A 23,918-nucleotide genomic window follows, 5' to 3' on the forward strand; every position below is an offset into this window, starting at 1 on the left:
TTCCTGGGGCTCTTACCTGAGCGGAGGCGCTGGGGAGTAGGGGCGTTTTTCCCACGGACGGTGGTTCGGACCCCACGCTGTGGCCAGCTAGGGCGAGACCCTAACCCTGTGCTGCGCCCCTCCCCCTGGCAGTCGCTCACGGCCCAGCCGGGAGGCGCCACGGCCCAGGAACCCAGCTCCGCGCTCCTGGAAGGATGCGGAGGAGGCGGGAGAGAGGCAGCGGCTGCGAAACGAGCTGCTCCCACAGTCCCTCGGATCCTCGCCGTCTCGCCCTCCGCCCCCACTTACCCAGTTCTGCGCGTTATTGCTCAGCTTGACTTTCTTGCACAGGCTCCCGGGGATCTCCATGACCGCGGAGCGCTCGGGGAAGCCGGGTTCTTTGCGCCGGGAGGGTAGCAAGAAGGTAGGGCAGCAGGAGGAGGGCAGGGCGGCGAGCGGGGCGGGGCTGGAGGGCGAGGCCGCCTCGCGCCGGGCGGACGCGCGCTGACGTGTGTATGCGCCCGTGCTCGTGGCCCGAGTTGCGTGACGCAAGCGCCGCGCCTTGGAAATGGATCCGGGGCAGAGGTCTGCGCAGAAGGGCGAGAACCGGAGATAGAAGCTGGGGGCGGAGCTTCAGCGCTCGCTGCGGCGCGAGCCAGGAAGGCGTTCCTTCTTCCTGCTGCCAGGGGAGGGGCGGGGCCTGAGATGTAGTAGTGAGACGTGCTGTTCCTCTGCGGCTGCCAGCTTTGCGTGCAGAACTCAGAGCGAGTCCTAGCGGCAGGAAAAAAGGCCTGGGGGGAGCGAGACTCGCCGCGTGCGGCACTCCCTCAGCAGAGGCTGCCTGGGAGGACGCTGATGCGGGCTCCTGCCCCTCTGGCTACTCCTCCAAAGGCCTGGCTGCGGCCTTCTGTCCTCCTCTTCAGTGCTCATGTTACCCTGGCTAGTTTTTAAATGTTTTCCAGCTTTGCAAAGGGAAGAATTGATTTACTGAACAGCTCATTCTCCACGTTACGCTTCACTTTAAAATTCTACTCAAGACACAATTTTTTTATTTTCATTTTGGAGACAAAGTCTTGCTCTGCTGCCAGGCTCCAGGCTGGAGTGCAGTGGCGCAATCTAGGCTCACTGCAATCTCCGCCTCCTGGATGCAAGCAATTCTCCTGTCTCAGCCTCCCGAGTAGCTGGAACTAACAGGCAAGCGCCACCACGCCCAGCTAATTTTTGTATTTTTTAGTAGAGACGGAGGTTCACCATGTTGGCCAGGATGGTCTCGATCTCTTGACCTCGTGATCCGCCCACCTCAGCCTCCCAAAGTGCTGGGATTACAGGTGTGAGCTACTGCGCCAGGCCAATTAGGCCAATTTTTTTTTTTTTTTTTTTTTTGAGACAGAGTCTTGCTCTGCCGCCCAGGCTGGAGTGCAGTGGTGCGATCTCAGCTCACTGCAACCTCCTCCTCCTGGGTTCAAGCGATGATTCTGCCTCAGTCTCCCAGTAGCTGGGACTCGGGAGTGCGCTACCACTCCTGGCTAATTTTTGTATTTTCAGTAGGGTTTCACCATGTTGGCCAGGCGGGTCTTGAACTCCTAACCTTAGGTGATCCGCCCGCCTGCGCCTCCCAAAGTGCCGGGATTACAGGCAAGAGCCACCGCGCTCAGCCTCAAGACACTATTTTTAAAAAGACCTAAATGCCCCATTTCTTGATGTCTAATTAAGATCTCAACCCAGATGAGTGATTACTTATACCCTCTCTTCTTGGATACCCCACATCGCATCAGATTTCTGTACAGTGCTTCTTGACCGACCTACACCGGAAAGGGGCTTCTGTATTAAGAGCTACTCGGGAAGTCCCTAGAGGACTGAAATCCAGGACCAGAGAGGCCACTGGTTACCCCAAATAGAACGCCCGCCTACAGAGGGCATTTTCAAATTCACCTAATTATTCCAGAGCTAGTTTGTAGGATGATGGACTGGGGGCATGAGAGAGTTTCCTCCAGGAGTTATCTTCCCCCATCCCCTATAACTCTGAGCTCTCTCTTCCGCGGCTTGCTCTTGGCACCAATAGAGTAGCTTGCAGCTCTGCCCCTCTGTGATACAGCGGCCCTCCACCCCCACCCATCACCAAGACCTGAGACTGCCGCCTGTTAGTGACTAGCAAATCAGCCCCCCATCTATTTACCCCACTGCTACTGTCTTAAATTGGGCCTTCTCCATATCCAGCCTGAGTCATCACCAAGCCCATTAACTGGAGATCCTCCCACCTGTGCAGCGGCTCTTCACACCCGGACTACACACTCCATTCTTGCACCTGCTGTCAGAGCGGTATTTCTGAAACAGCAATTTGATCTTGTTACTTCACTACTTAAAATGTGATTGGTTCCCTTCAGCTTTTTCTAGGGACTTTTCAGTCTGGAGTTCTTACATAGAACTGAATTTCAATATAATTCCAAACTCTGCCAATAACAGGAATGAACTTAGAAAAGGATCTAAAGCTTCATATGAGAAAATAGGGACACATCTGAAGTTAACCGTTTCTCTGAGTCCTGGTTCTTGTTAGAGGGAAATGGCATTTAATTATTACATAATTATGACTATATATATGGGAGTTTATTAAGTATTAACTTGCACAATCACAATCACAAGGTCCTACAATAGGCTGTTTGCAAGCTGAGGAGCAAGGAGAGCAAGTCCAAGTCCCAAAACTGAACAACTTGGAGTCCGATGTTCAAGGGCAGGAAGCATCCAGCACAGGAGAAAGATGTAGGCTGGGAGGCTAGACCTATCTCGCCTCTTCACGTTTTTCTGCCTACTTTATATTCACTGTTAGCTGATTAGATGGTGCCCACTCGATTAAGGGTGGGTCTGCCTTTTCCAGCCACTGACTCAAATGTTAATCTCCTTGGGCAACAACCCTCACAGACACACCCATGATCAATTTTACATCCTTCAATCAAGTTGACACAAGGTATTAATCATCATAAATCCACCCCTTGACAACTTGAACCCATACACATCTCCTGAGATCATACATAATCTTCATGTAAAACAATAATAAAGTCATAATTACACCTAACATAATACAACTATCCTTTGTACAACCGGAAATGTACCAGTCCCCAACTTAAGTACAATTACATAAAGTTAACAATACTTAAATGCTGATACGAAGTCAATAAATCTTAGGTCATATGATAAAAAAGATAAAATGAAGATGTTTTCTTAGTGCAAGTGTATACATGTACAAACATGTTTTTAACAAAAGAAGAAGGAAATATGACAATTACAGTCCTCGTTTCTGCAGCTGGTCACGTTGTCATAGCTGGTATTGATGACTACCTTTTTCTACTACCCATTCTATATTCCCTTTGCCTTCAGCAAGCACCTGAGCAGGTTGTGGTTTTTTTTCCTGGTGGAGTGACCCAAACCTTCATTCCTGAAGGGTCTGGGCCATTTGTCGTCCTGCCTGGATTGGACTTGTAATTTCTCATTATGGTAATACTAAGAGATGCCCTATAGGATCTCCTGTATTCCATCTGTACTCTTGCTGACCTCCACTGTGGAGTAGTAGACTGATTTCATCTTAATAGTCTAGGTCAGTCACCCCAGCCAACACTGCAACTCTCTTCTAAGCCTGTTAACTTAAAGGTAGGAGATGCCCAAAGTATCCAAGTGGCAATCTTAACTCCCAGTTTAATGGAATCGTTGTTGTGTCTCTTGGTGGCAGCATTCCTCTCTCTGGAACTATGATGTTTAGGCCAGCAGAACATATGTTGCAGGAACATGAAGCAAAAATGTTGCCAGTGGATCATAGGGGTGATGGTGAGTGGTGCCATTTCCACCCCTTGATTCCTGGACACATGAATCCTGGCTCTGGAAGAAACAGTACTGAGGGAATGTATTCTCTTCCCATGTCCACCAGGGGGCGATGTTTCAAAGGCAAGAACTTCACAGTGCCTTACCTCCAGCCACCTCTCCATCTGGGATCTTAGAGGTCTTTGTTTAAACTTTCGTGAACACAGGAAAAAAATTGAAGATCAATCACCTCAGTAGAAGTTTAAAGGAACTGGTTTCATAGGCCAAACGGCTTGGATGGAGTGGGAATTCCTTTCAGGTTAAAAGTCCCCATTCCCCATATTGGGGTGGACTCCATATCCGGATCCCCTTCCATTACTTCATGGAAGCTCTTTTTCTTTCTCCTTTTCTTCTCTCTCTCCCTGAATAAATCACTGTCTGCAAAACTCTTCAGGGTCTGATATTTACTTGCAAGTGCACTGCACCTGGTGGCGTCCTCTCTTCCATTCTTGGGTGAATAAGGGACCAAGAGCCTGGAAAAAACAGCCCACCAGGGTACAAGCTAAGCCTCCCCCGGGTCCCGGAACCTGGTCACATTAGCATATATTGGATGCTGATTCAGAGCCTACATGGCCTTCTGAAGAACTTTGCCCCAGTCATGCAAAATATTATCACCTAGTTGGTGTTGTAGTTGTGATTTCAAAAGGCCATTCCACCGTTCTATCCAGCTGCTTCAGGATGATTGAAAACATGGTAAGATCAGTGAATTCCATGAGCATGAGCCCATTTACTGCACCAAGCATGAGTGGTAAAGTGAGTGCCGTGGTCAGAGGCAACATTGTATTGAATATCATGATGGTGGATAAGGCATTCCGTGAGTCCACAGATAGTAGTCTTGGCAAAAGCATTGCACACAGGATAGGCAAACCCATATTCAGAGTAAGTGTCTATTCCAGTGAAGACAAATCTCTGCCCTTTCCATAATGGAAGAGGTCCAATATAATTAACCTGCCACCGGGTAGCTGGCTGATTGCCCTGAGGAATGGTGCCATATGAAAGGATCAGCGTTGGTCTCTGCTGCTGGCAAATTAGGCACTCAGCAGTGGCCACAGCCAGATCAGCCTTGGTGAGTAGAAGCCCATGTTGCTGAGCCCGTGCATAACCTCCATCCCTGCCACCATGGCCACTTTGTTCATGGACCCATTGGGCAATGACAAGGGTGGCTGGGGAAAGAGGCTGAGTGGTGTCCACAGAATGGGTCATCCTATCGACTTGATTATTGAACTCCTCCTCCACTGAGGTCACCCGTTGGTGAACACACATGGGATACAAATATCTTCAGTTTTTGACCACTCAGAAAAGTGCATCCATGTACCTCTTACCCAAATTTCTTTGTCACCAATTTTCCAATCATGCTTCTTCCAAGTCCCTGACCATCAAGCCAAACCACTGGCTACAGCCCATGAATCAGTATATAATCGCTTATCTGGCCGTTTCTCCTTCTATGCAAAGTGCACAGCCAGGTGCGCTGCTCAAAGTTTCTGAAGTTTCTCCCGCTGGGAAGATCTTCCTTCACTGCCATCTTTCAGGGATGTCCTAAAAAGGAGCTGTAGTGCTGCAGCTGTCCACTTTCAGGTGGTGCCTGCATATCATCCAGAACCCTCTATGAACCAGGCCCTAGTCTTCTCTTCCTCTGTCAATTGATCATAGGGAACTCCTCATGAGGCAATCTGTGCAGGCTCGGGGAGAGAAGGCAGGGTGGCAGGAGTGGGTACCATGGGCATTTAAGCCACTTCCTCCTATAATTTACTTGTGCCTTCAGGACCTCCTCAAGCCCGATCACATATATACCACTTCCATTTGATGATGGAATGCTGCTGTGCATGACCTACTTTACGGCTAGGTGGGTCAGAAAGCACCCAGTTCATGATAGGTACTTCAGGTCCCGTAGTGGCTTGATGACCCATCGTTAAACATTCAGTTTCCACAAAAGCCCAGTAACAGGCCAAGAGCTGTCTCTCGAAAGGAGAGTAGTTATCTGCAGAAGATGGCAGGGCCCTGCTGCAAAATCCTAGGGGCATCCACTGTAATTCACCTATGGGACCTGCCAAAGGCTCTGAACAGCATCCCTATCTGCCACTGACACCTCAAGCACCATTGGACCTGCTGTGTCATGTGGCCCAAGTGGCAGAGCAGCCTGCACAGCAGCCTGGACCTGTTGCATAGCCTTCTCCTGTTCTGGACCCCACCAAAAACTGGCAGCCTTTTGGGTCATTCGATAAATGGGCTGGAGTAATACACCCAAATGAGGAATCTGTGTTGCCTCCAAAATCCAGATAGGCCCACTAGGCATTGTGCCTCTTTATTTGTAGTAAGAGGGGCCAAATGCAGCAACTTATCCTTCACCTTATAATGAAAATCTTGACAGGCCCCACACCACTGGGCCCTTAGAAACTTTACTGAGGTAGAAGTTCCCTGAATTTTAGTCAGATTTATTTCCCATACTCTGGCACACAAATGTCTCACTAATAAGTCCAGTGTGTTTGCTGCTTCTTGCTCACTTGATCCAATCAGCATAATGACATCAATATAATGGGCCAGTGTGGTGCCTTTTGGAAGCAAAAGGCAATCACATTCTCTCTGAGTAAGATCATGACACAAAGCTGGAGAGTTGATATGCCCCGACGTAGGATAGTAAAGGTACATTGCTGGCCTTTCCAGCTGAAAGCAAATTGCTTCTGGTGGGCCTTATGGACAGGAATGGAGAAAAACCTATTTGCCAAGTCAATGGCTGAATACCAGGTACCAAGAGATATATTAATTTGCTCAAGCAATGAAACCACATCTGGTATTGCAGCTGCAATTGGAGTCACCACCTGGTTAAGCTTATGATAATACAGTGTCATACTCCAAGATCCATCTTTCTTCTGCATGGGCCAAATGAAAGAGTTGAATGAGGATGTGGTGGGAATCACCAACCCTGGGTCTTTCAAGTCCTTGATGGTAACACTAATCTCCACAATCCCTCTAGGGTGCAATATTGTTGCTGATTTACTATTTTTTTATTTACTTTGTTTTAATTGACTATTTTTCTAGGTAGAGGCAGTTCAAATGGCTTCCTCTGGGCCTTTCCTACCATAGTAACCCTTACCCTTCCAGTCAGAGAGCCAATGTGGGGATTCTGCCAGCTGCTAAGTATGTTTATGCCAATTACACATCCTGGCACTAAGGAAATGATGACAGAATGAGTCCAGAGACCCACTGTAAGTTGTACCTGAGCTAAAACTCCATTAATTACCTGATCTTTTGTTCCATGTAGGAAACACACAAGGGGAAAAGAAAAGGCACACACAATACTTTTAAGGGTAAACAGCCTTTATACCAAGGATGTGACAATACAGATATAATAAGCAAATCACAGTGGGAAATGGAGAGGGCAGATATTTGCACATACACACATACACCCAATAGACTGTGGAGGAATTATCACCAGACTGAGAAGCCGGGGCTCCAGAGTCAGCCATCCATCCACACACAGATGAGGAGAGGTCTCGTGGAGCTTCAGTGCAGTCTGGGACCATCGCTCTTTCATAATGAGTTGTTTGGCCCAGTCATGAGGGCCCTTTGTGCCTGAGCTCAAGGACACAAAAAGGTCAACTTGTTTTTGCGATTGTCTGTTGCTTTTCAATAACTAACATACAAGAACAGATTTCTCCAAAACAGTGCTGGATGAATGCCTCAAGGGGTTCATGCAGCCTGTTCTGAGATTGGTGACCATTGTTTCTGTCCACGTTCAACTAAGTTCAAATTTAATGTTTAACTTTTCCTCCACACCTCCATAATCCTGCACTTTAAACTGGAGGATCACAATGATGTTTTGGGTCTCCTGGAATCAACGTCAGCTCAGAGCCAGTGTCCAGTAGTCCCCAAAATGTCTGATCACTTCTCTTTCTCCAATGCCCAATTACCCTGGTAAAAGGTCGGAGGTCTCCTTGGGGAAGAATGAGAGAAAGATTCACTGCATAAATTTCCAGTAATGTAGTGGGGTTCTTCGTCAAGGGGACCAGGCCTACCCTTCATTCGAGGGGTTCTGGGTCTGTAAACTGGCTCAAGTCTGGAAACTGATTGAGGGACCATGATTCTGTTTTTATGATTCAAATTAATCTTTTGTCCATTTGACCTAGAAGTTTTCTGTTTGTATAATTTAAGCAGAAATGCAGTAGGCTTCCTATGAATTTCACTTCTAGGAACACTGTGATTAATTAGCCAATGCCAGAGCTCTACACATGTCAGATCACTCTGGTTGCCACTTTGCCTCTGCTCTCCATGATGTTAGCTATGCCCACCTTGCCTTTGACAGGTCAGTGCCACCATTTGGCCCCTGCCACCTCGGGATCCAATTATTTCCATTGTATTTAAATTTTGTAATTCAGTGACTGTGATTCCCACTGTTAGATCCAACATACAGAGAAGAGCAATTACGGGGCTCTTCAAAAATGCAGATGCTGCCCTCACAAATCTATTTAGCAAGGCATTGGTCAGGGGTATATCTTCTGGACCCTCCCAGCTGGGATGAGTAGGTCTAAAGTGACTAATCCACTCTGCCATACCAATCTCCCTAAGCCTTTGGATCCCTTCCTCTACATTAAACCAAGGGATATTAGTCATTTCCAGCTCGCTCACATTGGGTCATCTTTTAATCCATATTTCAGCTAACCAAGCAAATAAACTATTAGAACTTTTTTAACTCCCTATACTGCAACATTAAAGGCAGAATCCCTGCTTAGTGAGCTCAAATCAATATAGTCAGCCTGATCTAGTTCGATGTTCCTTCCACCATTATCCCACACCCTTAATATCCTTTCCCATGCCTGTTCTCCAGGTTGCTGTTTATATAACTTAGAGAACTCAAACAGTTCTTTTAGAGTGTAGTGCCCCTCCTCATGGGTCACACTCTGAACCTCACTCTTGGGGCCCACTGAGACTCTAGTCTAGTTATAGGTCTAGAGGCAAACCGAGGTGTTGGAGGAGAATCAACATTATCTTGCCTAACAACTGCCTCAGGGGAGGCCATCACTGTTGCCCCAGGCAGCTCAGGTTTTATCTCCTCAGACAAAGGTGGAAAGGCTGATGGCAGCTTGGGTTGGGTAGGGGATGTTGCCACTACTGTGGATGGGGAAGCTGGTAAAAAATGTTCATTAGAGTTTACAAACTTAGTGTCCCCCAGCTTCATCAGGGTCCTCCCACACATCCCCATTCCAAGTTTCAAGGTTTCATTTTTTCCAACTGATGCCCTCACTTTAACAGTAGACACCTGGCGAGGCTGTGCATGTGCCTTTCATTGCAAGTCTGCCACTCACATTATGAGCTTGTAACTGTTTTTCCACAGTTTCAGCTCTTTCACTACAAGAGGTAAGACTTTCACTCAGGGCAGTCTTTCCAGATTTGAGGTTCAGTATTTGCTTCTGAAGCCAGGAGAAAGAATCCCTGAGTTTATAATTTTCTTTCATCACTTTGTCCACTGAACTTAGGAGCAACCAGCTAGCTTCATTATGTTTCTTGGTTCTTCACATATGGTCAAAGGTATTATGTATAGTCGCTCAACTCCTTGCCTCTCACAAGTGGTGTATCAGGAGTGTCAAATGCATTTATTTTGTATAACTCTCTAAACAGTTTCTGCCAAGGACTATCAGTGTTCTCCACAATATTAGAAGTAGAGTCCTTAGCATTTTTGAGTCTAATCATATTAAGCAGCCAACTCCAGAAACCCCAAAGCCAATGAAAGAACTCCATCCTTAATATTCTGTTCCTTTAGAACTGTTGGGGTTCAGGGATTCAGGGGAGCCCTCAGCTTCCCTGAGAGGATGTTCTTCCAGGTTCTGGGTGTATCACTCTCTCAAGAATGACAGAGGAGACCACAACATAATGAGCTCATAAAATAAATACCAGACCTCAAAAGTGTTGCAGAAAAGCGATTTATTTAGGCAGAGAGAGGAAAAAGGAGAAGGAGAGAGAAAGAAAAGCTAGCTCTCATATTGAATGAGAGAAAGAAAAGCTGCTCTCACACTGAGTGAGAAGGATTCTCAGAGGGAGAAACCAGAGAAGGAAAATTCCCTCACACTAAGTCAGAGAAGCCAGAAAGATGGAATCCAGGAGAGGAAAGACAGCTTCCACATTGGGTGGAAGGGGACCTCAGAGGGGAAAATCCAGGAGGGGAAAGAGAGCTCCCACTATGTGGGAGGGGATTCCAGAGAGCTGGAAATCTGGTATGGGTGAAGGAGCAGGGGAATTTATCCTGGGAGTGGTTCTTACATGGAGGTAGGAGAGCAAAGAGCAGGAAAAACTGCCACTTACAAACCCACCATATCTTGTCAGAATTCACTCACTATCATGAGAACAGCATGGGGGAAACTGTCACCATGATCCATCACTTTCCTCCCTCCATGTCAGGATTACAATTCGAGATGAGATTTGGGTAGGGACACAGAGCCAAACTATATTAGTGAAATACATGCTGAAAGATTAATCACTGAAATGGCAATGCAGAAAACAAAATTGGGTTCTTGAATATGATAGCAGGAATGGAGGAAAATGGTTGATAGATCTTTCAGGATGCAGAGCAAAAATCCCAAGAGATGGGAAATACAGCATAGTTTTTTTAAGAAAGAAAAGAAGAATCCGGGAAATCTAACATTCAAGTATTAGAAGTTTTAGAAAGCAAAAAAAAAAACGACAGAGAAAACTCACAGAAGGAAATCACCATGGCAATTATTTAATGAAATTTCTTAGAACTGAAATCCTTTCTTGAATGCCTAACTCAACAGATAAAATCAAGCACAGAAAAGCATAGTACCATGAAGTTTCAGAATACTGTTATACAATAGTTCGAAATTATTTGGAAACCCTTCAAGCCTCCAAAGAGAAGAAGAGTTCGCAAACAAAGAATCAGGAATAAAAATGAATTAGAAGTTGTCAAGAAAAATACTGCAAGTTAAAAGAAAAATGTAATATTTTCAGGCAGAATTTGGAATCACTATATACCCTTTCTCAAGGAAATACTGGAGGATATGTTCTGTGTCAGGTGAATTTTCCCTGACAATTTCCCTGACACGGAATTTCCCTGACACAGACAGGCCTGCATAGCACTTCAGTTACACAAATTTCCACAGAGCTGCCTTAACATTGAGCAAATAGTTAAACCTAGGGAAATCAATGCCCAGACATCAAAGCTAGAAATGAAACATATGGTCAAGGCTTCTCCCTAACCAGGAGCAAATTAAAATAATAGAGACGGTCTTACTTTCCTAGTGCCAGGACCCATCTCGGGTCAACAAAATCTGAGCCGAATCAAGGTAAGAAGGCAGCTGTTTGAATGGATTCATTGGAGAGTCTAAGCAGCTCTCCAGACAAAGCTGTAAAGGAGACAAAAGAGAAGTCACTGCTGTACCACAGTAGACAGGCCTTGAAGGTAATGGGGCCCTTTTAATCAGACTTAGCAAGCATTTTTTGCCTGACCCTCTAGTTGAAACAAAATTAGTTACCAATAGACTTAGACAAATGTTATACTGCACATGGGCACATAACCCCAACCTATATAAGCACTAAGGAAATTGCAACACTTTGAGTTGGTCTGGTGGAATTACCTCTGGCCTTCTCCCTGTATCCAGTTATAGTAATACACTGGGCAACGATTTGATAACTCACCAATTCTTACATGTGTCAGACTGCCTGATTCCTTCACTTGGCAGAGATTTACTACGCAAGTTAGAGGCTCCACCTGGAGAAACGTCGGATGTGTCTTCAAGTGCCTCCAGAGCATGGACTGCTGCCGCAAGCACTGCCGGTGAGCACTGACGAACTCACAATATCCTGCGGGAGCTCATCAGCAAGGAGTTCCAGCACGATATTATTGGGCATATAGTCGTCCCTTTTCCACGTCTGATTTACTGAATTGGAAAAATTCCAATTCTTCCTACAGGGCAGATCCCCAGAAAATGACCCAACGGTTTACCACCCATTGCCCTACATCAGCTGATGTGCAAGCCCACCTAAACATTATGCTCACAGCAGATGACAGAAGGCTAGTATTAGGTAAGACAAAGCAGGAAGCACGGTGCCTTCATGACAAAAGCCCCAATTATACCTGGACCCTAATGAGGCAACTCCCCAAACTGACCTTAATTGGGATCCTAAGGAGGCAGGTGGAGATGCGATGAATCAACTGGAACCCTATTGAAAGTGGATCCTAAAGGACATTGGATCAAGGGTGCCAAGACCTGAAAGTCTGAACAAAATACAGGCACTTCAGCAGAAACCTGTTGAGGACCCCTCAGAATTTGTGGAACAGATCTGTCAGACATATAGGAAGTATACAGAGTTAGACCCACAGGACCCTGAAAACGCTAGAATGGTGAATATGACCTTTATAGGGCAAAGTGCCCCAGACATTAAGAAGAAACTACAAAAAGTGGAGGAGGCAACTAGAATGAAGCTTCCCAAATAATCAACATTGCATTTAAGGTATATAATACTGGGGAGGCCAAGGAAACCAAGGCATTTTGGCAGGCAGCTATACACCTGGCAGCTGCAGGAGGAAGCCCAAGAACAAAGGACCCCCAAGGCAGAAAGGGAAAATAGAAAAGGACCAGTATGCTTACTGACAGGAAATAGGGCATTGGAAGAGAGACTGTCCCAACTTAAGTCAGAAGGAACCCAGGTCACTTATGGCTGTCAAGCCCAGAAATGAATCTGAGGAAAACTGAGGGTGCCCGAGACTCCCAACAGCTCCAACTCTATCTGACGTCAAAATCTTCCCAGAGGAGCCTCAGGTAAAGATGATGCTGATGCTAGTTATTCAGGAGTTAATACACCAATCAGTAAGATTTCTGACACTCTCTGTCAATACACCCCAACTATATATACCCCAATATACCCCGACAATATACCCTCACTCTATTGACAGAAAGTGTCAGAAAGCTTACTGATTGGTGTATTAACTCCCGAATCAGAACAGTTCCTGCAACCCTTTCAGGTAAAGTGGGCAACGATTTGATAACTCATCAATTCCTTTATGCGTCAGACTGCCCGATTCCTTTACTTGGCAGAGATTTACTCTGCAGGTTAGAGGCCCAGATCATCTTCTACCTGGAGAAATGTCAGGTGTGTCTTCAAGTGCCTCAAAAGCACGGACTGCGGCTGCAAACACTGCTGGTGAGCACTGAGGCCCCAGAACCTGAGGCAGAGGCAATTCATTAAGAGGACTTGGAAAAGGTGAAGCCAGAAATCTGGGCATCAGACCAACCTGGGAGAGAAATTAAGGTGAGTCCAATAAAAATCAAACTAAAGGCAAAGGACCAACCTGTCTGAAAAAAACAATACCCCTTAAAGAAGGAAGTCTTGGAAGGTATCCAGCCGGTATTAATCTGGTTTTTGCAATATGGCTTAATAAGGCCTTGTCAATTCTCATACAATACTCCTTTCCTGCCAGTAAAGAAGCTTCATTCCCATAAATATATGTTTGTGCAAGATCTCAGAACAATTAATGAGATCGTGGAAGACATTCACCCCACCATGGCTAACCCGTATGCTATACTATGCTTGCTTCACTACCTAAGAATCAGAAATGGTTTAACAGTGCTAGACTTAAAGATGCCTTCTTTTGCCTACCAGTGGTAATAGAAAGCCAACTATTGTTTACTTTCGAATGGACAGAACCTGAGACAGCTGTAGTTTCAATATTGCTGGACCGTGCTCCCTCAAGGGTTTAAAAACTCCCCGACCATATTTGGAGAGGCTTTGGTTCAAGCCTTGAGAGGGTTGCAATGAGTAAATGGGGTGCTACTTCAATATGTGGACAATTTATTAGTTTCTGGCCCTGCAAAACAAGAATGTCAAAAAAACACTGTAAAGACCCTAAACCACTTGGCAGCTTGTGGGTATAAAGTTTCAAGTCAGAAGGCCCAAATATGTAAGCAAACTATAGAATACTTAGGGTTTCTATTACGAAGAGGAACCCACCTCTTTGTAACAGAAGGAGGATCAGCCCACCACAATTTATGTGCCACACCAAGTCTCGGCGTTGTCAGAACAGAAAGGTGGCTATTGGCTAACGGCGGGCAGATTAGCCTGATACCAGGCTATCCTGCTTGATGGCCCCCACAGTGAAACTGCGGACCACTGGAACCTTAAACAAACCTCGCCACTTTGCTGCCACCTACTGGGGAATCGCAGGAACTAACACATGATGGCCTGGAAGTTAATTGATCAGGTAGGTATTTTCTAGCTTCCCAGATTTGAAGGACACAGCCCTCTCGCGTGCAGACTGGACATTGTTCGTCAACGGGAACAGTTTAGTCATCAACAGAAGGAACTCTGCCTATGCTGTAATGAGTCTCTCCGAGGTAATAGAGGCAAGAACTCTCCCAACAGGGACTGTTGCACAGAAAGCTGAGTTAATTGCCCTTACCAGAGCCTTACAACTCTTCCAAGGTAAGAGCAGCAACATCTACACTGATTCCAAATACACCTATATGATAGTCCACGCACAAGGTGTTATCTGGAGAGAAAGGGGCCTACCGAAGACTGACAATACTGAAATCAAATATGCAAAGCAAGTGTTAGAGCTACCAGAGGCAATAAAGGCCTCAAGAGAAACAACTATTATGCATTGTCCAGGCCATCACAGCAACAATTCTGAAGTAGCTAGGGGAAATGCTTTCTCAGATCGCATAGCCAGGCACCTAGCCGGCACCAACGTTGACATCCAGGCACCTTTAATTACCAAAATAGATTTGGCAGCCTTCAAACCCAGCTATAGTCTTGAAGATGAAAAGATGGCCAAAGACAAAGGGTTTATTCAGGATGAAAATGGCTGGAAATGGAATGACAAAGGCCTGGTTTAGGTGTCAGAGCAAATTCCTCACCCAATACTAAAATATATTCATGATGGCACACATTTTGGACAAGATGCCTCGTTAACTTTTGTACAGAAGTACATGAAAGGAAAATGAGTGAGGGGACACTTGGAAAGTATAATCCAACGACGCTGTTTTTGTACTAAAAATGAGCCCAACAACTATAATATGGGACAGCCTGGAGAGCAAGGGAGAAGGAAATGGTCACTAGAGAACTGGCAAGTTGACTTTACTCAAATGCTACCTGCCCCAGGAGGGAACAAATACCTCCTAGTTCTACTGGACACCTTCTCAGGCTGGGTAGAGGCATACGCACGCTGCTCCGAGCAGGCAATGGAAGTAGTTAAGGTGCTGTTAAAGGAAATCATACCTCACTATGGGTTTCCTGACATGATCCAGAGTGATAATGGAGCTTCACTCACATTGGAAATAACCCAACTAGTAATTAAAGTGCTAGGGATAAAGTGGAAGCTACACACAACCTGGAAGCCTCAGTCCTCCAGACAAACTCAAAGAATGAATCATTAAAAACAACTCTCGCCAAGCTACGTCAGGAAACACAGCTAAAGTGGCTTCAGGTTCTGGGGACTGCACTGCTCTGGGTAAAAACAGCCCCTAGAAGTGGGATCAAATTAAGTCCCTATGAAATCATTTCAAGAGGCCTTTTGCAGCCAGCTTGTCCCAGGTCGCTAGAATGTCTCCAGACAAGGAACTAGCTGTTAAAACTTATGCCACTCACTTGGGACAAACTCTTGACCCCTTGCATAAGTTTGCTTCTAACAGAAACGTCATAGGCTCCATGGACCACCCATTCCAGCCTGGTGATCAAGTGCTGCTGAAGGAATGGAAGGAAGCTGGTGCTGCCCAACAACTACAGGAGAAATGGAAAAAGCGCCACGATGGGCTGTTAACTACTGACCCGGCACTGAAACCAGCAGGCATCAAACCTTGGGTTCATCCTGTGCAGGTAAAGAAATTCCAGTCACCTGAGACCTCTACTACAGAAACACCTGTGGCCACTTGGTGGGAGAAAGAGCCCCTAGACGACCTGAAGTTTCTATTCAGAAAGCGGTAAGAATTCCTTTTATCCTACTCTTTCTGTTTACACCTAGTATTGTTTCTGCACATACTTCTAACCTCTTTCTGCAATGGGCACAGATCTATGCAGATAGCCTTCAGTGTGATTCCTGGTGGGCCTGTGGCCTATTACCCCTTTCTAGCACCACAGGTTCACTGTGGTGGGTCTCACCTATGCAAGGGAAAGACTGGACACATTTACAAGTCTTCCTGGATTTAAAACACTGGACCGGGTCACAAATGATGGGAGTGAGTGGGGCAAATGCCTCAGAATGGCCCATAAGCACAACTTTAAATGATCCAGGACATGAAAAGCCATTCTCAATGAATGAAACAAGAGATGAAGTTATAGCGCTAGCTCCTCCCTTGTTAGACCCCAACGTGCCCATCCAAACTTTTAAACCCCAAAATGTTTGACACCAGAGTGGCTTTCTCCAAATTTGGGATGGACTCACATGGTTAACGACCTCTACTGGGCACCTGAGTCAACTAGCCCGCTTGAGTTGTGAACAACGAAACCACTCCCTCGGCTGCTGTCCCAACGCCATGCGGGTTATGGATGGATACTCCCAGATCGGTGCCAACATATTATAGTGCTCCAGAAAAGGGATGCATTTGCCATAGATTGGTCACAATGACCTGGCCTACAGATTGGGAGCAACGGACCGGCACACTCCCAACAGGACTCGATGGCTTTGCGGCACCAGTTTGTGGCCACGGCTCCCTGAGGGCTGGCTAGGGTGTGGCTCTCTAGGCCTCCCGTGGGCACAAGGCCGCTGGGTAAAAAACAAAAAACAAAATCTAACCAATCTTCCACACACGATTAATAGGTGCACTAGATCAGTCTTTCATTAGTATGCTCATTTAGCTGCAATATTCATGCCCTCAGTTGGGCTAGAAACTGCCATGTGGCACATAGATGCCCCAGCTAACTTTACCCAAAGGGCTCAGAATGACAGCCTCGAGAGATCTCTCTGATAAATACTGAAGTGTATCATATGCGGAAGCTAGCCTACAAACCGAATGGACTTAGACATCCTCACTGCAGCTCAAGGGGGAACTTGTGCCCTCATCAGAACCGAATGCTATGTGTATATTCCAGATAACTCTGGGAACATTTCCCTGGCATGAAAAGATCTGCAAACTCAGGCAACCTCCAGCCTAGAGCTGTCACTAAATGATTGCCTTGCATCACAGTTTGGTAGAAGGCCCTCTTGGTGGCAGAACATTCTGGCATTCTTAGCCATTCTCCTAGGCATAGGTGTCACTTTATGCTGTGGAGTGTATTGCTGCTCTGTGCTGTTTCAGAACATTCCTTGGACTCATGCAGTTATGTTTCAACAGGCACTGCCCCTTAGAGCCCGAAATGAAAAATACTTCAGAGAACGCTCCAGCGCCACGTGCAAGAACCCCTGGGACAGCCCCTCTCAGCAGGAATTAGGCAGAATGATCACAACAGCCAGCATCCCAGCAGCTCCTCTGGCACATGCATTTTAGAAATCATGCACAAGTTGATGGTGGGGATTGTGGCAGGCCAGTTCTCACTGACAATCACACAGACAGGCCTGCATAGCACTTTGGTTACATAGACAAATTTCCAGAAAGCTGCCCTAACACTAAGCAAACAGTTAAACCTAGGGAAATCAGTGCCCAGACATCAAAGCTAGCAATGAAAGATATGGTCAAGACTTCTCCCTAACCTAGAGCAAGCCGAAAAAATAGAGACAGTCTTACATTCCTGGTGCCAGGAGCTATTATGAGTTGATGAAATCTGAGATGAGTCAAGGTAAGACAGGTAGCTGTTTGAATAAATTCACTGGGGAGTCCAAGAGAGCTCTCCAGACCAAGCTGTAAAGGAGATAATATAGAAATCATCACTCCATCACTCCGGTACCATAGTAGACAGGCCTTGCTGGTACTGGGGGCCCTTTTAATCAGACTTAGCAAGCATGTTTGCCTCTGACCTTTTAGTCGAAACAAAATTAGTTACCAATAGACTTACATGAATGCTATACTGCATATAGGCATAGAACCCCAACCTATGTAAGTACTAAGAAAATTGTAACACTTGGAGTTGGTCTAGTGGAATTGTCTCTGGCCTTCTCTCTGTAACCGGCGACAGCAATAAATTTCCTTCTTTCCTAGTTTGCCTGCTTCTCGTTATTGGGCTTTGAGAAAACACAGTCAGATCTGGCTTGGTTCTGGGAACATGTTCCACAGAAATGAAAGGAGAAAGCATGGCATTCAGAAAACAAGAATTTTTACACTGGAGACAGCTAAAGGGAATCCCCAGAGTGATGGTAATCCCAGGGTGACTCTGTGTCCCAGGTCTAGAGGGCAATCAGCGAGATGGCTCTCAGAGAGGTCAGCAACACTCAGAGACATTTTTGGAAAAGATGAAATCAGTAAAGCTTCTGCTAGGAATAGCCATATTAAAAATGATTCAGACAATAAGCAATAATTCAGGGTTAGATTAGATAATTACTTGAAGTCATCAAAAAGGACCCATGTATCCTCCCTTTTCTGTACAAACTGTTTTTCAGGGTAATCAAATAGTTGATAAAGGAAAAGTTTGTACTGACAGAAGAATTTTAGCTAATGCAGAAAAAATACTGATTTAAAAAATGTCATTTTAAATATCTTATGAAGTAATATTAATAGATACAAGCGATGATCATCAGTGAGTGCTACAAAGTATTAGGTGAAAGGTAGAAAAGATAATTTTATAATGAAGGGATCAGGCTGACACCACCTGCATCCACTGATCCATTTCAGCATCTCTAAAATTGAGATGCCAAATACCTTGTGCCCTACAGTGTGACATAGTTAGCTGTGCTCAGCACTAACTGTCTTTGTTTGCACTGCTTAAGAAGCAAGCCTGGAGAGAAGGATTCTAGCACAAGTAACTTGTTTGAGAGGTGATCCTACAAGCCTCTACTAAACACCGTTAGTGGAATAGGAAAGTGATACAGGGACAGGAAGGAAACCAACAGTGTTTTATCAAAGGCATCCTGGGGCCAGGCGTGACGGCTCAGTCCTATAATCCCTGCACTTTGGGAGGCTGAGGCAGGATGACCCCTTGGGCCCAGGAGTTGGAGACTAACCAGTCCCACATGAAGAAACCCCCTCTCTACAAAATATGCAAAAATTACCCCTGTGTAACGGTGCATGCCTGTAGTCCCAGCTACTCAGGAGGCTGAGTAGCACTAGAATCACGTGAACCCGGGAGGCAGAGGTTGCAGTGAGTCAAGATCATAACACTGCTCTCTAGCTTGGGCAACAGAGCAAGACTCTGTCTCAAAAAAAAAAAAAAAAAAGAAAGAAAGAAAGAAAAAAAGGCATCATGGGAAACTGAAGCTTAATCCAACTAGTGAACACTAACAAACAGCATTGAACATGTGCTTCAGAGTGTATTTACCTAAGAGGAGAGGGAGTTGGGGTTATTTATGCAACGCTCTTCAGTCATGAGTCAAGGACTACTCCCAGGGAATATTCATTCCCTGGTATTTTTGGATTGCATGCATGTAGGTCAAGAAGACACTGGTCCCAAAGGAAGCCCTCATGCAGAGAAATGGAACTATTCACAGGGGAAAGTCAGAATGATATTTGCCATGATAGTAGGAATTAAAGGGATGTGGATGGGGCACCAGCAGTGTTTCCTGTACCACTTATGAAGTATTCTTTAAATAAATAAATTGCATGAGTATATTTCTGTAATGTTTCCCTTTTTTACACATGAAATTACTACTTTTTAAGAGGAGAACAAAACAACAAGGAATTCCACAAGGAAAACTATACATACGTACACACACGTGCATATGTGCACACAAAAATTCAGAGGAAAAATATTGTGCTAAAAGCAAAGGTAATGATGGTTTTACTACAGGGCTCAGGTCTAAGTTATACACACTTAGTGATGATCATGTAAACTATGAAGGTAAACCTTAACAAAACTGCAATATAACTAGATGGAGAAGCTGAAGGGATATGAGAATGAGTATGTGTGTGTGGTGGTGCTGGTAGGAGAGGAGATAGAAAGTTTCACTTTCTGTTGTGAGAAACCAATAACTAATGCTTCTGACGTCTGAATGTTTGTGTCACTGCATGATTCATGTGTTGAAATCCTGCCCCACCCCCAAAGTGACGGAATAGGAGATGAGGCTTACCCGTTCAAGTCATTGGGACTTGCCAGAAGATTTCTAGGTTAATCTGTGAGAAAACATCCCTCTAGTCAAGCAGTTGCATTCTACCAATGACTCAGCAAAACTCGGAGGGTGTATCTTCTCCACCAAGGAAATTTACTCAAATAAAATGAGATAGGAGGAATAGGGCTTAAAGAAACTTTGAAATATCAGTTATTAATTTCATCTGAAGCATTTCTTTGTGGTTAACGTAGTCATTATTTTTTATTATTAGAAAATAGCCCCCAAATAATGAATTTTATAAGGCCGAGTTAAAATTATATTTTTAAATTATGGCTTGCCTGTAATTTGAAGGAGCTCTTCACAGTGAGTGAAAATAAATTCCTGGAATTCTAGGTTCTACCAATTACATGGCCTTGAGTAAACTATGTAATTTCCACGAACCTCAGCTTTCTCATCTGTAAGATAAGGGCTGGAGATAGATAAATTTGTTTCAGGATATTTTTTTCTGCTCTAAAAATATTCTAGGTCCTTAATTTTGGTTCCAGTGATATCTGAAAAGAGTAATTTAATTAAAACCACAAATGGTCTTTGTACCCCTTACTCTATGTAAAACATTGTCTTAATATTAATAATTTATATATGTTAAAGTAGCTGAGTCATAAGTAATGAGATGCAGCATATATTCTTTTCTATGGCTTCTTTTAACATAATTATTATGCAATTCATCCAGCGTTTTCATGTGTATCAGTAGTTCATTCCATTTTATTGCTGAACAGTATTTTTATGGATATACCATGCTTTGTTTATTCTTTCATCTGTTGATGGACATTTGGGTCATTTCAGTTTGGGGCTATTGTAAATAGGGTTGCCATGAACATTCATCTACAAATCTATATGTAGACATAGGCTTCCTTTTCCCTGGGTAAACATAGGAGAGGGATCACTGGGCCATATGATAGTGTTGCCAGGTTTTCGGGTGCAGGGGAGGCACAGCTCCCCCGAGAGGATGTTTTACCAGGCTCTTGGTCTCTCCCCCAAGAATGGGAGAGGGGACCACGGCGCAGTGTGACCGCAAGAAAATATTGGACCCCAAGGAGTTTTTGCAGAGAAGAGATTTACTTAGGCAGAGAAAGAGAAAAAGGAGAGAAAAAGATGAGAGAGAGAAAGCTTCCATGAAGAGTGTGGAAGGGGACCCAAATATGGAATCCAAAGGGGCATGAAAGAAGGGGACTTTTAACCTGGGAGGAATTCCCACCTTATCTGGCCAATGAAAGGAATTCCTTTAAACTTCTGCTGGAGTGATTGATTTTTGATTCCTCCAAGACCCCAGATGGGTGTGGTCAAGGTTATGGCACTGGGTTTCTTGCCTTTGAAATTACGTCCCCTTGTGGACCTGGAAAGAGAACACATTCCCTCAATCCCCCCTCTGAACAGGAAAGTTCAACTTCTGTTGGAACACGGGCGTGGATCGCTCTTTAACCACTTCCTGCTGAAATGGGGCATAGAAGGGGCCCCTGCATTTGAGGTTTCCTCCAGAGGGGAGTCTTTCAGGGGTGAAGGTTGATCCAGAGGTCCACAATAGAGCTCATGAGCCAAGGACATTCGGGGTTCCAGTTGCAGGATTATTTGTGACCCTATGGTTCTAGAAGAAACCAATGTGACGAGGAGGTTAAAGATGAGAGGCGTAGGGGCCAACAAATATAGAATGGGTATAAACCGGCCTGGGAGAGGACAGAGCCAGGACGGCCAGTTGTTAAACAAGCTCCATGACTATTTATGGAAGGTTTTTAGCCCTGTGCTTGATTGATTCCTGAGTTCTTTAACTTTGTTCAAAACAACACTTAATTGGTTTACAAAGTAGCAGCATTTTTCCTACAAAGAGACAGGTCCCCTTCCTCTCTGTTGTTAACAGATTCAGGGCACTTTTACTTTGAAGAGCTATGGCAGCTAAAGAGTTAAGCTGCTTTGCAGAGAGAATTAGCAACCTTTTTATGTTATTAATTAACTTCTGAGATAGCTTATAGTAACTAAATAGAAGTAGTAACTTTCCTAATACCAGCACCAAGTTTTCCTATTATTCCACGCCCCCCCCCCATGAAAGGCATACTTGGAGTTTGAAAGACCGCAAAGCTGAGAGTTAATAGTCCTGTTAATGTCAGGATATAAGCTAGATTCATGCGTGGTTACTTTCCTGGGGATCTTGTCTGAAGAGCAGATGCAGATCCTCTAACTGCTCGCAGTGTACAATGGGTCGTTTCCTGGAACTTCAGGCTGTGGAGTCTATGACTTTCTTCAGGAGGTCCAAGGCTTCAGCCGAGCATGGTGAATGCATGAGTCAATTCCCACCACCTTAACTGTCATTGGGGTAGACAGAATAACTGAAAATTGTCCTCCACAAGATGGTCCTAGAGAGGGAGAGTCTGAGGGGAGAGATTTAACAAGCACCAACTCTCCAGGGCAGGAGGGAAATACTGAGAAAGTTGAGCCAGCGTCCAGGAGAAGATGAACTTCCTGGACCTCTATGGTCAGCTTTTCCCAGGGCTCTGTGAGGGTGATGGCTCATGCTGGCACTTGCCCCAGGCATCCTCAGTCCTGCAGTTGGGTCATCGGGTCAGACGCCTCAGGCCCTGGGGACCTTTGTTCCCAGGGACATTGTGCTTTCCAGTGATTTCCTTGGCACGGCGGGCAAGGACAAGATGATGGTCCATTCTTCTGGGGACAATTTCTTATAAAATGTCCCTTCAGACTGCACTGGTAACAAGTTCTGTCAGACTGGCGGCTAACCCGAGACTTTCCCTCATTTGAGCCCCTGGGGTCTGCTTGCCTGAAGGCCGTGACTAAGGCAGCAGCGTTTCTCTGATCTCTTCTGTTCCTTTCAGCCTGCTCCTCCTGGTCTCCATTATAAAACACCGAGGTTGCCAGGTTTGGTGATGATTCTAGACTCTGTTCTGGCCCCAAGGCCAGCCTTTGGAGCTTCCTCCTGATATCAGCTGCTAACTGTGTAATAAACTTGTCCTTTAGTGGCCCTCAGTGGAATCTGGTGACAGGGGGGTGTACTTTCTTAAAGCCTCCCGCAATTGTTCAAGGAAAGCTGGTTGGGTTTTCTTCCCTTCCCTGAGTTATGGCGGATAGCATTGCAAAGTTCAGGGGCTTCTTCCTAGTTCGCATTAATCCCTCAAGTATGTAGGTCAAGAAATGCCTACAGCTCCAGTCCCTTGTTCTGAATCTGGATCCCAGCGAGGGTCCGTGCCAGGGACTGCCTGTTTACCTGTAGGATATCTGTCCTTTTCCTCTGGTGTCATTAGGTTATGTACCTAAGGTACCAAGTGTCCCCAAACTCTTGAGATGCTGCTAGAGCAGCCTCTCTCTCATTGCTGGTTAGGGTTTGATTAAGCAATAGCATGACATCCCTCCAGTCTAATTTGAAGGACTGATCCAGGCCCTGAAGAACGTCTACGTACTTGTCTGGGTCATCTGAAAACTTTCCTAAGTCCACTTTAATTTGCTTTAAGTCAGAAAGTGAGAAGGGTGTGTGCACCTTAGTTGGGCCAAATTCTCCTCCTACTGCCTGTAGGGGGCAGAGTTTGGGCATCCGGGTAACCTGAGATGCCCTGGCTGTCTCGGCCATTCCTAGCTCCTGTTGGGGTAGAGGGACTAAGGAGCCCTGGTTGGCATTGGTGGAGGTAGTTGCCACAGGGAGTCCCACAGGTGGAGGTAGTCCTGAGGAGGGCTGAATAGGGTAGGGGGCACAGGTCTGACACAGCTGTGGCTTATTCCTTAGGGAAAAGAAAAGTTGCACATAGGGGACCTCAAACCATTTACCCTCACTTTTACAATACAGGTCTAATTGCAGAATAGTGTCATAGTCTATACTTCCCTTAGGTGGCCAGGTTTTTTCACTCGGCAGAGGGTAATTTGTCCATGCTGTTCGGCAGAGAAAATGAACTGCAGCTTCTTCAAAGATCTGTGTCAAATCAATCCCAATTTTCCAGTATACATTTTAATGAAGACTTGA

The 23,918-nt window shown here is 45.4% G+C and overlaps 1 protein-coding gene across 2 annotated transcripts in view; it reads right to left on the reverse strand.

Moving 5' to 3' along the window:
* The window catches only part of PAPSS1 (3'-phosphoadenosine 5'-phosphosulfate synthase 1), a 103,422-nt gene extending 102,828 nt beyond the window's left edge, over positions 1-594 (reverse strand). Inside the window, exon 1 of one of the 2 annotated variants that reach the window (XM_017508993.1) lies at positions 289-594. In XM_017508993.1, the coding sequence (XP_017364482.1) occupies positions 289-348 (60 nt within the window). In that variant the 5' untranslated portion in view covers positions 349-594. Of the gene's footprint in view, positions 1-16; positions 192-288 lie in introns of those variants that run through there. The other variant, XM_037731659.1, reaches the window with a different exon arrangement.
* Between the last annotated feature and the right edge of the window lie 23,324 nt (positions 595-23,918).

Source organism: Cebus imitator, unplaced genomic scaffold (assembly GCF_001604975.1).
Source record: "Cebus imitator isolate Cc_AM_T3 unplaced genomic scaffold, Cebus_imitator-1.0 Scaffold17, whole genome shotgun sequence".
In the NCBI taxonomy this organism is placed as follows: domain Eukaryota; kingdom Metazoa; phylum Chordata; class Mammalia; order Primates; family Cebidae; genus Cebus; species Cebus imitator.